The sequence below is a fragment of the Corythoichthys intestinalis genome, chromosome 2 (assembly GCF_030265065.1).
Source record: "Corythoichthys intestinalis isolate RoL2023-P3 chromosome 2, ASM3026506v1, whole genome shotgun sequence".
Lineage (NCBI taxonomy): Eukaryota > Metazoa > Chordata > Actinopteri > Syngnathiformes > Syngnathidae > Corythoichthys > Corythoichthys intestinalis.
The window spans coordinates 35,111,204-35,130,449 of NC_080396.1; the positions used below are offsets into that span (position 1 = coordinate 35,111,204).

Consider the following 19,246-nt stretch of genomic DNA (forward strand, 5'->3'; position numbering starts at 1 on the left):
CTCGCTTAGTAGTTGTTGTCACTTTTGAAAGTTTAGGTTTGAAAAAAAAAAAAAAAAAACATATCCATCTTTTTTTTCTGTCCTGAGTTGGTTTTGGCTAAGCATAGCAAATAACCGTTTCTAAGGTGTTATTCACATGATCTGTTTGAAAGTGAATTTTGACCCATTTTTAAAAATATTTTTTTTGTTCATTCATTTCTGTCGTTTGTTTCATTGCTTTACAACTTTTATAGACAAGATTTTTTTGGGCCAAAGTCAATTTTTATTTCATAAACTGCGTTGGAAAGTCAATTGCATGCAATGACATTTTTGGTCACCCGGGGGGGGGGGGGGGGGGTCTATCCCCTGCCCCCCCCTTAATCTCAGTGTATGCTTTAGTGTCACAGTGTGTATTTGGTTTAGTTTTTATTGGCATTGTATTAAATTATATATTTTTTATTATAAAATTATAAAATATACAGTACTGATGAATAATTATTAAAAATAATAGTATAATAATTAAGAGAAGTACTGTATTTTTTTCTGTTCAGACAAGCAATTGCACAAGCAAATTTTTATTGTCTAGAGGCAAGAGCGACCTCTGTTGTAAGGTATAAAAAATATTCAAGAGGGGATGCAATGACAAATTTGTAGGGCCCCCTGAATTCAAGTCATTAAAAAAAAATAAAAATAGAATTATTTTTGGATTAGCATAGGTTTGTTGTCCTGAGAGTTGAAGTAACCGTTCCGTCCGTAAACTAAAACTTTAACCTTCTCAGGGAATTACTCGTTATAAAAATATCTAAACACATTATATTCAGTTGGGCACTTTATTCAGTTTATGCAACTAAGGATTTGCTGTGTGTCTGAAAGTGCGACAGTTAATAAATGTGACCAAGCCTCCAGTGTAAATTAAAGCACTATAGAAGTGCAACCCATTTACGTATTTGAGTAGATTTCACTCAAAATGTAAGAATTGTTTTTGAAGCCCTTTTGAATATATATTATATATATATATAACCCTTTGGGCTATAAATTGACTTGATGAACTGTACATTGTTTTAACAAAACCTTTAATTTCTTCACTCTCCCATCAGAAAAACATCACACAGTAATTAGTACGACACATGAAAAGTAGAATACAGCCTGTTGTTTTCCAGAAATATATCTTCGTTATAAAAAGTGTAGGTTTTTTTTCTAAATACAGAGTGTAATACTTGACAGCAAAAAAAAACAACATTTCTATTAAACTTTGTTCCTCTCATTGTGCCTTTCATTGTAAAAGTAGTTCATTTGGCGTTGTGGTCCCGGAGGTCAGTAATGACCATTGTAATGTTAATATACGTATGCATCTTTAAATTGGAAAGTCCTAACAGATTGCTATACAATTGTTTTCCCAATAGATAGTGATGTTGGACCACAACATGTACCACATGTATTGCTTCTCAACAACCGAAATTGGTCAGAAAATGATTAACCACAATAAAAAATTAAAAAAAAAGTGCTTCTATCGATTCTAACCTCAGATATTGACAGACAGAAAGAATGTATGTTCTGCATTTTTTGCAAACAAAAAAAAAAAAAAAACACACTTTCACGGCCATTATTGACTGATGTCTAAAAAGTTGGCTCAGGATTCTACACTACCGCATAGACTTGCAGCCTTAAAGCAACACTTGGTAACTTTTCAGTTTTTGTCGATTTTAGCGACGACGGTGGACATCAGCGGTAGTGTTTTGCCTGAAGGAAGACTGCGTTTCCCATGAGGATCAGCGCTGCGTTTCCTTTGAGGACAAGCGCACACCGGCGGTGTCATAAAATCATCAATCAATTAAAAATCAATCTCCCGGTCGCCTGCAGATGGAATAAACAATATTTCTGTTTCCAGTGGCTGTGTGAAGGATGAATAGTAATAAGGTAATGAATAAGCCTGTCACAATATGCAATAATTCCATTTATCGCACAGTAAATGAAAATGAAGGCGGTAAGTTTTCCGCTGTGATTTATCACCTCACGTGCACGTGTCTGCACGCGTGCGGCAGATGTGCTGTTAAAAGTTCGGCTTCCTTGTTACCAACTACGCAAAATGAGTCTTCTTTCCGGGTCCGGCGAAAAAAATAGCGCCGGAGCTAATCCATTCCCATTATATCCTATTGTTCAACGTGTACCGGCCGCGTCAGTGCTCAGGATTGACTGCAAACAATCTCCGGCGGGCTCCAGCACACCGGATGGTTTAGGCTATTTTTTATTTTGCCGGAGACGCATCCGTCAAAATAGGAGGAGCCGGGCCTGGAGTCAACAGCCCAGTTGCTTATTCACAGTTTAACCAGCGAACATGGACGAAGAACGCTCCATCATGGAGGTGGAAAGTCACAAAGTGATTTATGATTCATCAGATCATTATAAGGACATCATTAAAAAGGAGGCTGTATGGTGTCCTATTATGTGCGTTTTTCTGGCAATGATTATCAAATACACGACCTGCCGACAATATTGTTTTTTATTAACACACGGCGCTAACAACACTTCCTCAACCTGTGGCTCTCGGCAGGCTGTGCCGCGTCACATGAACAAAATAACATCACCGTTGCGTGCGCTTCAGGGTGCCTCGGAAAACATCCAATCAGAATATTACACATGGAACCCCATAGCAGAAGCTATGAGGGGAAAAGTTTTCATCTGCCTAAAGGCTTAAGTTATTAGGTGCAATTTTATTTTTTTTCTTGAAAGACATTTTATTTCTTCTGTGTTTCTGTACGGTATTAATATTGTTGTCTTTTACTTAAGAGGCATGCTCTATTTTTTTTAGTTGTGATTTCTTAAAAAGTATTTTTAAATTTAAGAGTAAACATTTATTGCGTTTAAATGGTTGTACTTTATTAATATATACTGTAGTCTCACTGTTATTGTAAATTGGTTTAAAAAAGCATGGGGGGAGCGCAACAATATCACATATCGCAATAATTTATGAGATAAATTATCGCACACTGAAAATCGTTATCGCGACAGGCCTAGTAATGAATCCAGTTGTGGCTAAACAATAGCATATGATAGTTACCAACCGTGTGCCTTATAGTGGCTAAAAACAACACACGGCAAGTTCAGTTGGGGGGGCGTCACGCCAGCGAGCAAAAGCCTGGCCAATGTTTATTCTTTATATCCTGGTAGCCTCCATTTTTATCTCCTCAGACAAAACTTTTTGTCTATTTTGTCGCTCTGCCATCTTTGCAGAACTTGCACCAAAGCATTCGCATCAACTTCAGTCTTTATAATGAATGGGGAAAAGGGAACGTGACGTATGCCTTAAAGCAGCTAGCAAATTTGTAGTTTTTTGTGTGTGGCAGGGTTCCTGCCACCCTACTCAAAGTTAAATAGTGCCGGTGAAAGCGATACACTCCCTAAAGATATTTTTTAAAAAGTGTTATTAAACTAGTCAGTCGACATATCACAAATGTTATGAAAATATTTTATAAAGTTTGAAAAGTTACATAGTGTTGCTTTTAGTCTTGAATTTATTTTGCCTGCACACGATACAAGCGCACTCCCTATGCTGACAATACACGCAATTGTAAGAGTTTCAAAGGTCATATCACAGGGGCGTGAAAGAAGAGTGCGTTATACTTGGCAGTAAACCCTCTTCCATTGGATGGCAGAAGGTTTGACACAACTTCACATTCACACTGGCACAAGGGGTGTAACAATACATCAATCAATTAAACAACGATCCAATAAAATAAATCAAAACAACTATCAACATTTTCATATTTTATATTTCAATTCAACAAAACATGGTTTTTATTCAAATGTCTGAAATGTTCAAATTACTGTCAAAAACTGAAAAATTACTTTGTTTTTTTTTATCGATTTATGTCAAATGTAACTTAAATGTGTATCTCATATTATAACAAATCAATCAAAGGCCATTGATTTGAATTGTGGCAGACTCTGTAATACAGTATTGGTAAAAACTGTTGTCCAAAGAATCGATATCTATCATATCCGCATGATATCGGTGATTTACAGTGGGGCAAATAAGTATTTAGTCAACCACCAATTGTGCAAGTTCTCCTACTTGAAGAGATTAGAGAGGCCTGTAATTGTCAACATGGGTAAACCTCAACCATGAGAGACAGAATGTGGAAAAAAAAACAGATAATCACATTGTTTGATTTTTAAAGAATTTATTTCGAAATTAGAGCGGAAAATATGTAAGTATTTGGCCACCTACAAACAAGCAAGATTTCTGGCTGTCAAAGAGGTCTAACTTCTAACGAGGCTCCACTCGTTAATTGTATTAATGGCACCTGTTTTAACTCGTTATTGGTATAAAAGACACCTGTCCACAATCTCAGTCAGTCACACTCCAAACTCCACTATGGCCAAGACCAAAGAGCTGTCGAAGGACACCAGAGACAAAATTGTAGACCTGCACCAGGCTGGGAAGACAATCTGCAATAGGTAAACGCTTGGTGTAAAGAAATCAACTGTGGGAGCAATTATTAGAAAATGGAAGACATACAAGACCACTGATAATCTCCCTCGATCTAGGGCTCCATGCAAGATCTCAATCCGTGTCGTCAAAATGATAACAAGAACGGTGAGGAAAAATCCCAGAACCACACGGGGGGACCTAGTGAATGACCTACAGCGAGCTAGGACCACAGTAACAAAGGCTACTATCAGTAACACAATGCGCCGCCAGGGACTCAGACGTGTCCCCCTGCTGAAGCCAGTACACGTCCAGGCCCGTCCGCGGTTTGCTAGAGAGCATTTGGATGATCCAGAAGAGGACTGGGAGAATGTGTTATGGTCAGATGAAATCAAAATAGAACTTTTTGGTAAAAACACAGGTTCTCGTGTTTGGAGGAGAGAGAATACTGAATTGCATCTGATGAACACCATATCCACTGTGAAGCATGGGGGTGGAAACATCATGCTTTGGGGCTGTTTTTCTGCAAAGGGACCAGGACGACTGATCGTTGTAAAGGAAAGAATGAATGGGGCCATGTATTGAGAGATTTTGAGTGAAAATCTCCTTCCATCAGCAAGGGCATTGAAGATGAGAAGTGGCTGGGTCTTTCAGCATGACAATGATCCCAAAAACACAGCCAGGGCAACAAAGGAGTGGCTTCGTAAGAAGCATTTCAAGGTCCTGGAGTGGCCTAGCCAGTCTCCAGATCTCAACCCCATAGGAAATCTGTGGAGGGAGTTGAAAGTCCGTGTTGCCCAACGACAGCCCCAAAACATCACTGCTCTAGAGGAGATCTGCATGGAGGAATGGGCCAAAATACCAGCAACAGTGTGTGCAAAGCTTGTGAAGAATTACAGAAAATGTTTGGCCTCCGTTATTGCCAACAAAGGGTACATAACAAAGTACTGAGATGAACTTTTGACCAAATTCTTATTTTCCACCATGATTTGCAAATAAATTCTTTAAAAGTGAAACTGTGATTTTCAGTTTTTTTTTCCCACATTGTCTGTAATGGTTGAGGTTTACCCATATTGAAAATTACAGGCCTCTCTAATATGTTCAATTGGAAGAACTTGCACAATTAGTGGTTGACTAAATACTTATTTTCCCCACTGTATATTCCTAAAATGAAATCATCCTTATTTCAGTTGATAATCTTTTTTGTGTGTATTTTGTGTGGTTTTGCCACTTTTTTCCCCCCTGGCTGGTCAAAAAACACGACAACATCGCAATCTGCAAGAATAAAAAAAAATTGAAAGCAGCACAAAAATCGGAAAAAAGGTAGCATTCACATTAAGAATGTGGTTAATACTGCTATACTATGCAAGAAAAGATAACATGGTAAATTTAGGATTTGCTGTAGGGGTAAATTGCTTTCCTTGATAGTTTTGCTTTTTGAGGATAAACAACATTTTTTGGCACTTAAGACAAAGTGAACGTCGCTAAGAAACTGGGATGGAGTTGACACATTCTATAATGTAAGAACAACACTCTCACACGCACTTACCTTCATCTTGCTTGTAGACATTGAGCTCAAATATTTGTTCTTTGCCACGCTATAGCTTTGCGTGGATGGCAAGTTGAAATACTGTCTCATTTGTCATTCACACGCACATTATGGCAGCCGGAGACCCTGAGAGAACGCAGTCTTCAGAGTGACTCAAAATCCGACCGGTATACTTCGGTCCTCTACTATTTGTGTTCCCTGCAGGCACATCAATAAACTAAACACAAACAAAGAGACATAAACAAATGTGAGTGCCCTGCTAAAAACAAACAAAAAAACAAAAACAAAACAACAACAAACAAAAAAGAACCAATGCTGATAAGCTTCTATACTGGTTTGGTTGTGTCTTTTTGTGCAGGTATGATTGGTGATATCGGCTAGCAGCAGGGCACACGAATACAGAATAACAATATTTTTCACAGGCAGAAATTTGGGTTCCGTGCCCAGACCAGCTTGATGCGGTTGCCCTACTGGTAGCTGGTGTCAACAGCGAAAATAAACAACAAAACCAGTATGTGCTTACTCTTGTTTTTAGCTGGTATCAAGTAAAAGTGTGTTTGTAAAGGCGTGAGTGAGCGTCTTGCAGAGTCTATCTCGCTCCTACACCCTGTTCTCGTCCATCTTAGGATCCTCGTCCGGTCTGGCAGCCTCAGGCACGGCGTCAGGTGCTGCCTCGGGTGTGGCTTCGGGCACAGCGTTGCCCTCCTTGGAGGGCGAGGCGGGAGTCAGCATGGCAGTGCACTCCTCCTTAGCTTCGCACTGCACTTGTTTCTCCTCGTCCTTCTTCTCTCGCGCCAGGAGTTTGTAGTTGATCCCCATACCTACGAAAAGGAAGAGGCTGGCCACGATGAGGATGATTCCTGATGAGATGTAAGTGTAGTCGTAGTGCTGGTAGTAATTGTAGAAGCTTCCTGAGAAAACGGGATGAAAAGAAACGTGCGCGTGAGCTCGCTTTTGAAATTTTCACGCAAAAAATATTACATTGACTGGCGGAAATTGCAGTTGAGGAGGATAATTGGAGTGGATGTTAAATAGCATAGTGTACAGGTGTCAAATGTAAGGCCCAGGAGCCAGATTAGGCCATGTCATTTAGTGAGCATATGCGTCATCATGTTTCCATTTACTGTTTGATTACTGATTGATGTACAGTTTCTCCTTTTATGAATAAAATGAAAAATAGAAATGTAAAAAATTTCAAATGTAAAAAATGATTTTTAAAATAATGTTTCCATTTTTCCATTTTTTGTAAAAAAAAAAAAAAAAAAAAAAAAAGTCTTTATTTATTTACTTATTATTCAATTTTTATGGCCCTTCGAAGGAAAAAGAAAACTACCATGTTGCCCATGAAAAAGATGACTTCGATAACCCAGCTGTAGCCAAAGAAGAACGCAAGAAGTTGTTTTTCATTCATCGCTGGGGTTAAACACTACAGGTCCCATGTGACGGATGACAATGAATAGAGTAATTAATTTCTAAATCATATATATATATATATGTATATATATATATATATATATATATATACACACACACACATACAGGTAGTCCCCGGATATGACGTACCAGACTTACGTGATTTTGACCGTACGACACATTAGTTTGTCTTTTTTTTTTTTTTTTAAAAGCAGGTTGTACTTCCGCACGCAAGAGCATTTACACGCCCGCTCACCCCACACACGGCACACATGAGGATGCAGCCGAGTGAAGAGGCGACAGCCTCCGCGCACATTTGTTGCTTGTGAAGCATCCAGAGGCGCCGGCTGTATATAAACCCCTTTGTACTGTTTATTGCGCGTTTTCAATTGTGGTTGAATACTTGGGGAGAGTTTATGTGATTGTTTTTGATGATGTGCGGACGCTAACTGATACATACTAATCCTTTGTTATTGCTGCATCAGTAGCTACTTGTAAACACAAATTTGAATTGTTGTTATTGAAGATGAGACGAATTTAATTTCATTTTAGTTTCATTCTGCAAGTTTTGATGTCATGAGCAGCTGAATAAAGTCAGCAAACCACATGGAAATCTGACTTTGTCATGTCAGAGCTTAGCTCGCTGTCCAGCTAGGACTTAGCTCCAATGTGTCGGCGAGGACAGTACAATGACGTATAATACATGTTTTTGGATTTTTTTTTTTTTTTAGAGGGTGTTTAGAGGTATTTAAATGGTTAATTCCGACTTACGTGGACATCCGGGTAACATCTGAAGGAACGGAACTTGTTAGGAAACCGGGGACTACCTGTACAGCGGACAACTCGCTTTTCACAGGGTAAATTAGACGGTCAAAATTGCATTGAGAAAAAAAAAAAAAGTGTCTTTAACCTCAAATAGAACTGCAAGATTGAGGGGTTCACGATATACAATTTAAAGCAGCGGTCAACAACCTTCTGAACCTGAAAACTACTACTCGTTTTACAGACTCATGACAATTTGGACTTGGAGGGCAGACAGTATCTCCCAGTCAAAATTGATTGCATGTCAGTCCATTTCAGTCTCCTTCCTACCTGTTAGTGGCGGGCCGAGCAGTACAGGGGCGCACTCCACAATGGTGACCAAGCCCACTGCGGAGGAGAACCTCTGCGCCCCCACCAAGTCCATGAGAGTCTCGAAGAGCACCGAGCTGAGCCATCCGAAGGCAAAGCCAAAGAAGATGGCGTATATGACGAAACCCGTGTAGTCGTGGGAGAGCGGGGCCAGGACGTGACAGACGCCATTGTAGAGGACTGCGGCAGCGAAGAAATACTGCACTCTGGGTCGGACCCACTTGGTGTTGGCCAGCAGGCCCATTGAGGGCCGTGCGAACATATCGACGAAGGCCAGCACGGAGAGCAGGAAGGCCGCCTTCTCCTTGCTGATGTCTTTGCTCTTGGCAAAATTGGAGAGGAAGACAAGTGGCGCGAAGAGGCCTAAGAACATGATGACGTTGCCCATGAGGTAGAGCAAAAAGCCACGGTGCTTGAACAGCGTCAGGTCAATGAAGGAGTTGACCTTCTGCAGCACAGTCTTCTTGGGCTGCGCCACATCGCCCGACTCAGGTGACACCGACGGTGGCTGCGGCTTGGGTCCGATGGGACGCATGAGCGAGCCGGCCACGCAGCAGTTGAGCAGAAGTCCCCCCAGAATGAGGAAGCTGCCCCTCCAGCCAAACTGGTCGTACAGCCACGAGTTGAGCGGCGCCAGTGTGGACAGGAAGACAGGGCTCCCGGCCATGGCTATGCCGTTGGCGATGGGTCGCCGCTTGTAGAAGTACTTGCCGATCATGGTGAGAGCGGGGTTCAGGTTAAATGCCAAGCCCATTCCTGAACGAGAGTTTCCAATATTAAATTCAGAGTTTGAAGAAGAATTGAGCACTTGCCAAATAGTACTGCCGCCCACCTCCGACCACTCCGATGAAGAAGTAGAGCTGTGGCACCGTGTTGCAGAAGGAGGCGGCGACCAGTCCTGACCCCGCCAGACAACCGCCAAGCAGGATGATTGGTCTGCTGCCAAATCTATTCACCAGGATGCTGCTGATTGGACCTGAACAGACAGAAAGAGTGAGGGACGCAAACTTGATGTGTATTAAAATCCTTCTTAAAAGGACCGCTTTTAATTCTGCTTTTTATGAACACAGAGCAAAAAGATTGTAATTACATAATATGTATATGTAAATAATTGTAAATAGTTTTTTTAAAAAAAACTTTTAAAAAATATCAATAATTGTAACTTAAAAAAAAAAAAAAAGATTAAAATAAGTGTGGTACATATTTTGCTGTGGGAACTAATTTATTGTTTTATAAATATCTTGTGACCTCACATTTCTAAACTCTTTGGCTGTCATAGACGGCAATAGATATCCAATTCATTCATTCAATCCTTCCCAGTTGAAATGGATTGGGCGACCATTTCCATGAATAGTTGTTTTTTTTTGTTTTTTTTTTTGCCTCTTTTGCTAACTACCACAACACATACTCTCTGACTTAGGCTGCCAGTGAATGAGTTAAGCTAATAATAACTTTTGAATAGATGTCCACTTTTCTGACCACAGTCCCTGAATAGTTATGTGTATATACAGTCATGTGAAAAAATTAGGACACCCCATTAAATATTCAGTTCTTTATTAAGAAATGTTCACATATATATATATGTCTGATCTTGTTTGTCTTTATCTCTGGAAAAGAATGATTTAATTGCAGGTAAACAATAACAATATTTATTTTTGTTGATAAATTTGTTTTAATGAGTAAAACAATGCTATTTCTGTCGTTTACCTACAATTAAATCACATTTTTTTCCAGAGATAAAGAAAAACAAGATCAAACGTTGATATGTGAACATTACTTAATAAGGAACTGAATATTTAATGGGGTGTCCTATTTTTTTTCATATGACTGTACGTCCAAAAGCATTTATAAACCATTAAATATTATGCATCTACATACTGATATAACTTAGATTGGTAGTATGGCCATTCATGGTAATCACATTTGAGAACCACTGGAAAACTACTGGAATTATTCGAATTCCTGCGTCAAATATTAACAACCTCAAAAGAGCACGGTCACTTCTCACCACTAGATGGTGATGTGCTATCAAAAATGAAAAGGCGGGCCAAGCGCATCTTGCGTAACTTCTCATCACTGAGTCCAAGGAGACCCTGACCCTCAACACGAAGCCTTTTACTTTAACGCTTCTGTTTGTAAATTGAAATTCTGTTCACTTCCATGACAACAGAGCACTGCGAGGAAGGGAAGGAGAAACAAATCATCTCTGGTGTCGGTCTCGCATGCCGACTGCCGAGCTGCCTATGAATGAAGGCATGGACTAACACGAAGCGGATCCAAAGTACCAGAGAAACCGGCCTGCTATTTTTTATGGGTTGGGCCGCTCAATAAAAATTTGATCTCAGCACTTAAATTCGCCCCCCACGACTCCAAATAAATATTTTGTGATTTAAATTAAGGGGGGGGGGGTGTGACAGCCTTCATCAATGTGTGGGGAGCCTATTTTTGGGTGGGGACTGCTTTGTTGATTCATTAGAATGTATGTATGTAATGCACCAGTGATCCAATGATTGGATCACTTTTGCTTTTGCTATTCTTTACTATTTTGCACGGCCTGTGTTTTGTCCAAATGAATTTATGACATTTAAGCAAATATGCCTAACAGATAACGAAACATTTCCTCCCTGTCGAATCCCTCATACTCTTGGAAAGTAAATTCTCCCACGCTGGCGCAAACCACGTGACATTTCCCGCTATTTCTTTACACAACTTTTACGAGAGTAGAGAGAGGAAAAGAAAATATCTAAAAACATTTACACCCATTTCGAGTTTTCAATACGCCTGTTTTGTGACACAGCTTAGCCATATTGATTTTATTGTCCATTGTGTTTTTTCGTGTGTGCAGACATTTGAAGGCATTTTATTCCAAACCACACAACTAAATGAAATGAATTTGTTAAACAGTCAACCACTAATTGTGCAAGTTCTCCCACTTGAAAATATTAGAGGCTTGTAATTGTCAACATTTGTAAACCTCAACCATGAGAGACAGAATGTGAAAAAAAAACAGAAAATCACATTGTTTGATTTTTAAAGAATTTATTTGCAAATCATGGTGGAAAATAAGTATTTTGTCACCTACAAACAAGCAAGATTTCTGGCTGTCAAAGAGGTCTAACTTCTAACGAGGTCTAACGAGGCTCCACTTATTACCTGTATTTATGGCACCTGTTTTAACTCATTATTGGTATAAAAGACACCTGTCCACAAGCTCAGTCAGTCACACTCCAAACTCCACTATGGCCAAGACCAAAGAGCTGTCGAAGGACACCAGAGACAAAATTGTAGACCTGCACCAGGCTGGGAAGACTGAATCTACAATAGATAAAACGCTTGGTGTAAAGAAATCAACTGTGGGAGCAATTATTAGAAAATGGAAGACATACAAGACCACTGATAATCTCCCTCGAATTCTGTCTCTCATGGTTGAAGTTTACCCATGTTGACAATTACAGGCCTCTCTAATCTTTTCAAGTAGGACAATTTGCACAATTGGTGGTTGACTAAATAGTCATTTGCCCCACTGTATTTTAACACCAATGGCTAATTTTCTACGCAACGTCAAGTATAGTTCGTGGACGAATAACTTCAGCGAGCCCCCCACCAGCAAATTAAGCATTTCACAGCCAAGCGCAGCTCTAGCCTGATGCGACTGCGCGAGGAGGTCTTTAGATTGTGTTTTGCCAATACAGGGGTTGGACAAAATAATGGAAAACACCTAACAATTTGGCATCATATTCATTGAACATACAGGATGGCATGAGGAACATTCTAATGAAGTTGAGCATCTCGTATAGCTGGCACAATCCCCAGACCTTAACATTATTGAGCATTTATGGTCAGTTTTAGAGATTCAATTAAGACATTGATTTCCACCGTCATGGTCTCTAAAAGAGTTAGAGGGTATTCTAACTGAAGAATGGCTAAAAGTTCCCCTGGAAACAAGTCACAAGTTGTATTAATCAATACCTCGGAGAATTGAAGCTGTAATTGCCGCAAAAGGCAGACCTAGACCATATTAAATTAGTTTTTGTTGATTTTTAAGGTGTTTCCATTATTTTGTCCAACCCCTGTATATCAAAAACGCCAGTCGTTGTATTTGAAAGAAAATGGTTTGTGCCATTGTAGACCTGAACATAGCTGACTCCATTTACCGCCAATTAGAGAACAGCCCATCATTCCCTTTAAAGCAGAAATGTGAAGTAATTTCATAACATGCCAAATAGGGTCACAATTTAAGTAATTAAACATTGTCCAACAAATAAAGCATGAACAAATAATTTATATGTTGTATATTTGACAAATAATAGCGTTTCCGAAGTTCGAGCCTGAAAGGGGACGAACACGGGACAGCGATGGCAGCTCCATACATACGGCCGCCATACAAAGCCCTTCAAACAATGATTCAAACAGCGATATAAGTGATAGATCGAGCGCAAGGGAGGAGATCCAAGTTTTTGAAGAGTTGGAGGAAGAAGAGGAGGTTGGAATTTTATGTTGGACCTAACATGTATTAGCCAGACGCTAATCAGGATGCAAACAATGTGTCTAGACTACCTGACATGGAATGGATACAAGACCCATCGAGATTACAAGATTAATAACAGCCTATATCTTACCATTTTCATGGTTTGAAGATGGAGGCATTTGCACATAATTTTATGTTTTTGTCTATCTGATGACATTGTTAAAAAAAAGAATAATCAGACTTCATGTTCATTTTGGCGGATCCGGCAGCTCTCGTGCATATAAAATAATAATATAAAAACGTTGGGGGGAAAGAAGGAGATGAGTCGTTGATGGCTTTCTCCACTTTATTGTGGCAACAATAAGAAAACAAAATAATAGCGGACTGCCGCCACATTCGACCGCGAAGTTTTGCTTCTCGCTGATCTCCTCCTCGCCTCCTACTACTCCAGCGTCTCTTAAACGGATCGTGCATAGTGTCTTGTTATGAGCTTTTTGTTTACAAATGTATCGAACACACGACGTGCTGACAACTTTGTTTCTTTATTAACACATGGAGCTAACAGTACGAACACAGCTCGGGGCTCTCGGCAGGAAGTGGCGTCATATGGCGTGAGGAAATGTAGTTTTTTCACACAAGCGAACAGATTACAAAGCACCACTTCAGTGTTGTCCCGAGACTACATTTCCCATGATTCACTGCGTGACCTGCGCGCTCGCTGATTCGCTACCAGACATTAAAAGCAACACGCTTGTTGTTGTCACCTGTCAGCGGCTCTCGTACGTAAAACACAAACTAGAAGGCTATCAAGCGATCACCATGAAAGAAACGCCGAACCGTACAAATGCAATGCAATGCTTGAAGCATGAAGGTGGAAATACATAATACAAATACAAATAAATGTGCACAAACTCACCGGCGGTGTGTGTCTCTTACGGCAACGTGACCGTGAATTACCGCGACGCCGACCCGCTCATATGCACATCCACACTCCTTTCCCGATTGACAGTGGATTAACCCTTTCGGACAAGATCGTAGATGACACACAATTTAAACACGCTTAACCTAGCGAACGCAACAACAGCTATGATCGGGGATTGCCACGAGTTAACTTTCGGCTAACGTCGCCAGCTTATACTGTTCATTCCACAACAGTTGGCAGCTCTGCTTTGACAAAGTCATCAGTCATCTATCCAAAAATCACGCTTACTTTTTGGCAAATCCTTGATCATAAGCAGACCGGTTAAGGAAGCAGGCATCTTCGAAGTGTTTGCAGCAGAGAACACTACTCGATGATGGCGTGAAATTCATTCGCTTCGTGTGAACGAAAAGATGTTCATTTACTTGCCCTGCTATCTTTTGGCCACTCATACAACTTTTCGTTTGAGTGAGAAAACATCGCCACACACCGCCGTGGCATCTTACCGAGAAGTAATGCAACAAACAATACTGTTCTATGGCGGACTTCCCTCGCACTACCCTGTGTGACGTAATTTCCGAAGATTGCCGAAGAAAAGCATTTTCGTTGTCAAGGGCGTTGCTATGGGTTAAACAAGGAATCTGGAAGGGTTGCGTTTAAAAAAATAACGAAAATATGCTTATAACTGTTTAGCCATTGATATTATTCAAAAACATGGTTGGCCAACCTTACTTCACATTTCCGCTTTAAATATGGGAACTGATGAATAAAGTTGCGGAGATGAGCCAAATTTGATAGCTGAATCTCAACAGACGAGGGTTGACACGAGTATTGCGAATGGACATCAGCTGGTGAGGTTCTGTCGAAGCTGGATCAGAACGCTTGTACAAACCCTCACCGCAAGCCAGACTCTGGGCGGAAAGAGAACAAGAATGAAACTCACGCACAGAGAAACAAATGAGCGCTGACGCTCTTTGTTGCTATCTGGCAAATCACAAAGAGGCCAGTGAGGAGTGCTCTCAAAGGGATTATATAAACACGGGCTGCTCCCCCTCCTTGCCATCACTTTTCTCACTGGCCTCACTTGTGAAAATGAGTAGACGACTATGACGCTTCTCTTGTCGAGTGTATCGCATTTTGCCCGGATGGAGTCATTCCTCCAGTGGAAACAGAAGAGACGAAAAGCAAATCTGAAAACTGAGCTGGGAAAAAAAATCTGATAAGACGAGAGGCACAGACACACTGTATTTACTCTGCCTCAGCTCCATTTACATCCCACGCACACTAAAACCAGGACTTTCCTGCCGGCAAGCCACAAAAAGTGAAATACAAGTGAACCGTCGGCACTCCCACTCGATGGCTGAAGGCTTTGACCGCCGACAAACAGCCTATTGTCTATTAACAAGTTCATGAAATTTCAGCGGCACAATCTTTGGAACATGACTCCAAAGTGCAAATAATAAATACTAGATTGGTGTCCCTGAAAAAGGCAGAATGAGTCATCACCTGTCAGTAACCGGATCAGCTGTGGCTCAAGAGAACGGACTGAATTGTGAAATCAGGAAAAGGCGGAAAGGAAAACTGCAGAGCGAAAAAAACAAGTGCTTCAACATCTGGCCCCTGTTATGCCTTCGGCTCCTTCTATTCTTTCTTTAGAGGTCCCTAAAGCTTTAAGTGCTTATAAAAAATGCATAAGGAAATCTTTGGAGGCTGACGAGGTTCGTGAGGAGAACAGACAAGAGAATGCAGTTTTAAGGTGTTGACTGTGACTTGGGGTGGGAACGTGATTGGAACCAGACCAGGCTGTTTATTTAAGAAAATAGTAAGCCAAGGTTCACACACTAGTGCTCACCCTTAAGTAATGTAACCTTTAAATTGCATTCAGAAAAAGCTGCTGAAATCTCTTTACTGTAAACTGGAAGGTGTCCTTTTTTAGGACTGCCACCGTAGTGGGGTGGGTCAAGAGCAGGTTGTCTTGTGATGAAGTTTGTAAAAACATTGGATATAAATAGATATTGTGGAAGTGGTCTAGAACATAAGATTCACCATAAAGGGTAGATTACTCTACTTCTGTTTTAAAGCAATGCTTACAAAACTGCTCATGCCAATTCACGCCCCAAATAAAACGGAGACCTTCAATAGGCATCATCATAACAGACATGATAACCCCGTAGCATAATAACAACAAATAGACATGAAAAACCAGAGAGGTATTCTTGAAGAACTTACATTAAAAAAGTTGAAAAAAGCAATAATTTTACAAGAATAATGTCAAAATACAACAAACAATAACATTATCCGAGACTATAGTCAGAATACGCCCAGAGAAAAAAAACTCAAAATGAAAACTTGTAATGTTAGATGGGAAAAATTTTTATCTTTGAGATTGTCAAAATACAGGTAGTCCCCGGTTTTGAATGAGTTCAGCTCCTACGCTGGTAACGTAACCCGAATTTCTGCGTAAATCAGAATTAACCCTTTACAAATTAATAATAACTACCCAAAAATTCCAAAAGTATTGTATTTTGTTAAATGGGGGAGGATACACTGCCCTCTGGTGGCAGCGTTGGTTCTGGCTGGACTTTCGTTTATTAATGCTTCCATCGAGGACCACTCAGACCTCTCACATGGATAAAGTAAGTTATAAGTTGCTTCAGCTAATATGTTTGTGTATGCGTTTGTAATTAAGTTTAGAGCTGCATATGAGCGATTTGCTATGAGAATAGTAAATATGTTAGTTAGCACTCATAGCATTTAAGCGAGCGGACTTTTGTGAAGCAAATCAGGTTCATTTAATTGACTAAATTTACATATTGATCAGACTAGATGGACTTTTTGAACACTAGTCATTTTGTTTTGAGTGTTTCATTGTTAAAATGGGTGTCGTTTTGATCAGACGTGTACATTAAGTATTTGTGTTACAGCTTTACAAATCGTCAAAAGTGAAGGAAGAAAAAGCTCAAAAAGCACAAACTTTTTGTCTGCTGTCCGTCAAGCTGAACAACTTCAGGTTTAGTGAGGACAGAAAAAGTCATGTTAATAAAGTAAAGTAAAAAATAAGATACGGTAAGGTACAATTAGGTACTGTTTGTGCGACTAAAAATAAAATAAAACTGGAGACAAAATGGCGGACCAGACTCCGGCATCGTTAAGTCGAAATCGTGTACGTCAAGTACGTCGTAACCCAGGGACTACTTGTATTTGAAGCAATAACGTTACAGGAATAAATTCAAATTTGATGGCAACAAAAACTTCCCAAAAATTCCCAAAATATTATGAACTACTAATCAACTAATTTTCAAGACACCTAATTGAGACAGAAAACATCGTTTAACAAAAAATTAACATTTTACAGAAAAATATTAAAGTACTATTAAGGGGGAAAAAAACATTCGACAATAAAAATTGTATGCCACTCTGATATTGTTTCATTGCACTGCGCCTAAATATATTGATTCAGCAAAAACGTACTGCACTGCACTAAAAGTCCCCACCCAAACATGTATCAAAAGTGAGATGCAACCGCACGCAAAAAGTCACATATTACTGAACTATAATCACTCATTTTTTCCACGTACCACTAGGACTAATTTCAATTTTAATAGCACTTGAGAATCACTAATTTAACATGAAAAATAAATCTGTGTCAGCTTATGTTTGAATGCTTGTCTGAACGCGTCTTACCTCCCGCGTACATGACGGCCAACATGATGGAGGAGATCCAGGACACTTGGCTAGGCGTGGCGTCAAATATCACCTCAATGTCTTTGAAGAACACCGTTATGGATTTGGGGAAGGCGTAGGAGAAGCCGATGGAGATGAAGGCCCCCAGGACCACGGCCCAGCCCCAGCCCCCCTCAGGAGGGGTGTACCCCACGGGGCCCCCCACTGGCGGAGGCATGTCTGCTCAGGGAGACAGAGATGATCTTCCAGGTGGAAAAACCTGTGAAAAAGCAAAGCAAAGTTTCACTCAACATGGAATGTAGACAGTAAATGCAGAGGCTTCCCGGTGCCAGGTACCTTCTGATTAGATAAACACATGGAAGAGGGAGGACAAGAAGTGGTTCAGCAAGGAGGGAACCATCTCTATTTTGAGACTACAGAACATGTTAAATGTATTTATGTTATGTCGTTAACATCAAGCAGAATTTCAAATCATGGAACTTGAAACACGTCAACTATTTTTTTGACAGCTGCTAAATGGATTAAGATGTCTCGTCAATAATTCATCGTCATGTTCGAACATTGACACTCCAGGTACCTGGAACTAGTTCTGGACTTGAAAATGTCTTCAGAAGAAATCAACCTAAACACAGACTCGGTGGTAGTTTTACATTATTTTTAAAAATTAATAAATACATTTTAAAAAAGTGTTTCAATTTAACAAATGCCCATGGCTCTATAAATCTGTTTGAGGTTCAATTAATATCAAACTACAGATGGAACATAATATTTGGGTGCTGTTGCGTTGACGTGAGTGAGCTACAGTATGAGTGACACCAATCATTTTGGTCAAATTTAACCAAATGAGCGGGGGAAAAAAATCTCTGTGGAAGGGTATGAAAAATGGTTTTAGGTCAAATATACAATGGACACTTGAAATCTTTTGCAATGACATTGAGTGAACTTGGAACTTCTGCATCTGTGCTGTTAACGGAACATTCACTTATTCATGCATTTACTTAAATACAGTACATTCATATCGTAGTACATACTTTTTATTAACAACGAAAATGCAAAAATAGCCACCATTACCAATACTATCAAGAGAAGAGCAAAATCAAATTTCCATCATGACAAATGTCATATTTCTGGTGACGTGTTGTAGTGCAAAAACAAATGAATAAAACAAATGTCACCAAATAGAACATTATTTAGAGGCACGTCTATACAACACACTCAAATGTTAGCCAAGAATTGTTTTTTTTAACACAATAGTTCCTTTTTTGTCACGAAACATATGAAGAGCACGGATCTTCATGGTGAGGGGGGAAGGCACAGCAGCAACTTGGTGGGCTGAGTATAGACACTTGACTTTTTGTTTTCGGTTACAACATATCAGTAGCAATACTTCGATACTTATGATGGTTTTGACAACCCTATTCCAAACACATGTCAAGATTTGAATGATTATCCGAAATCCACCTGCAGCCATCTGTGGACTCAAGTACTTCATACTTGACATGCAAAGCAACACTGCGCTTTTTTGTTAGATTTGGAAAACACTCATGTTTAGCCTCTCGTTGTTATTCATTAACAAGCATGCTGGTGCTCTCCTTAGGGTATTTAGTCCACAACAAGTTGTCAACAACCAGAATTGAACAATCATTACACCACCACAAAGTTGGCAGAACGTCT

General features: G+C 39.9%; 1 protein-coding gene across 1 annotated transcript in view; it reads right to left on the minus strand.

The window, feature by feature from the left end:
• Positions 1-1,033: 1,033 nt before the first annotated feature.
• Positions 1,034-19,246, minus strand: part of LOC130911306 (monocarboxylate transporter 1-like) — a 29,341-nt gene continuing 11,128 nt past the window's right edge. The window contains exons 2-5 of the mRNA XM_057829179.1: positions 17,573-17,831; positions 9,334-9,477; positions 8,463-9,257; positions 1,034-6,868 (exon numbers count right to left, since the gene is read on the minus strand). Of these exons, the coding sequence (XP_057685162.1) occupies positions 6,558-6,868; positions 8,463-9,257; positions 9,334-9,477; positions 17,573-17,789 (1,467 nt within the window). The 5' untranslated portion in view covers positions 17,790-17,831 and the 3' untranslated portion in view covers positions 1,034-6,557. The remainder of the gene's footprint in view (positions 6,869-8,462; positions 9,258-9,333; positions 9,478-17,572; positions 17,832-19,246) is intronic.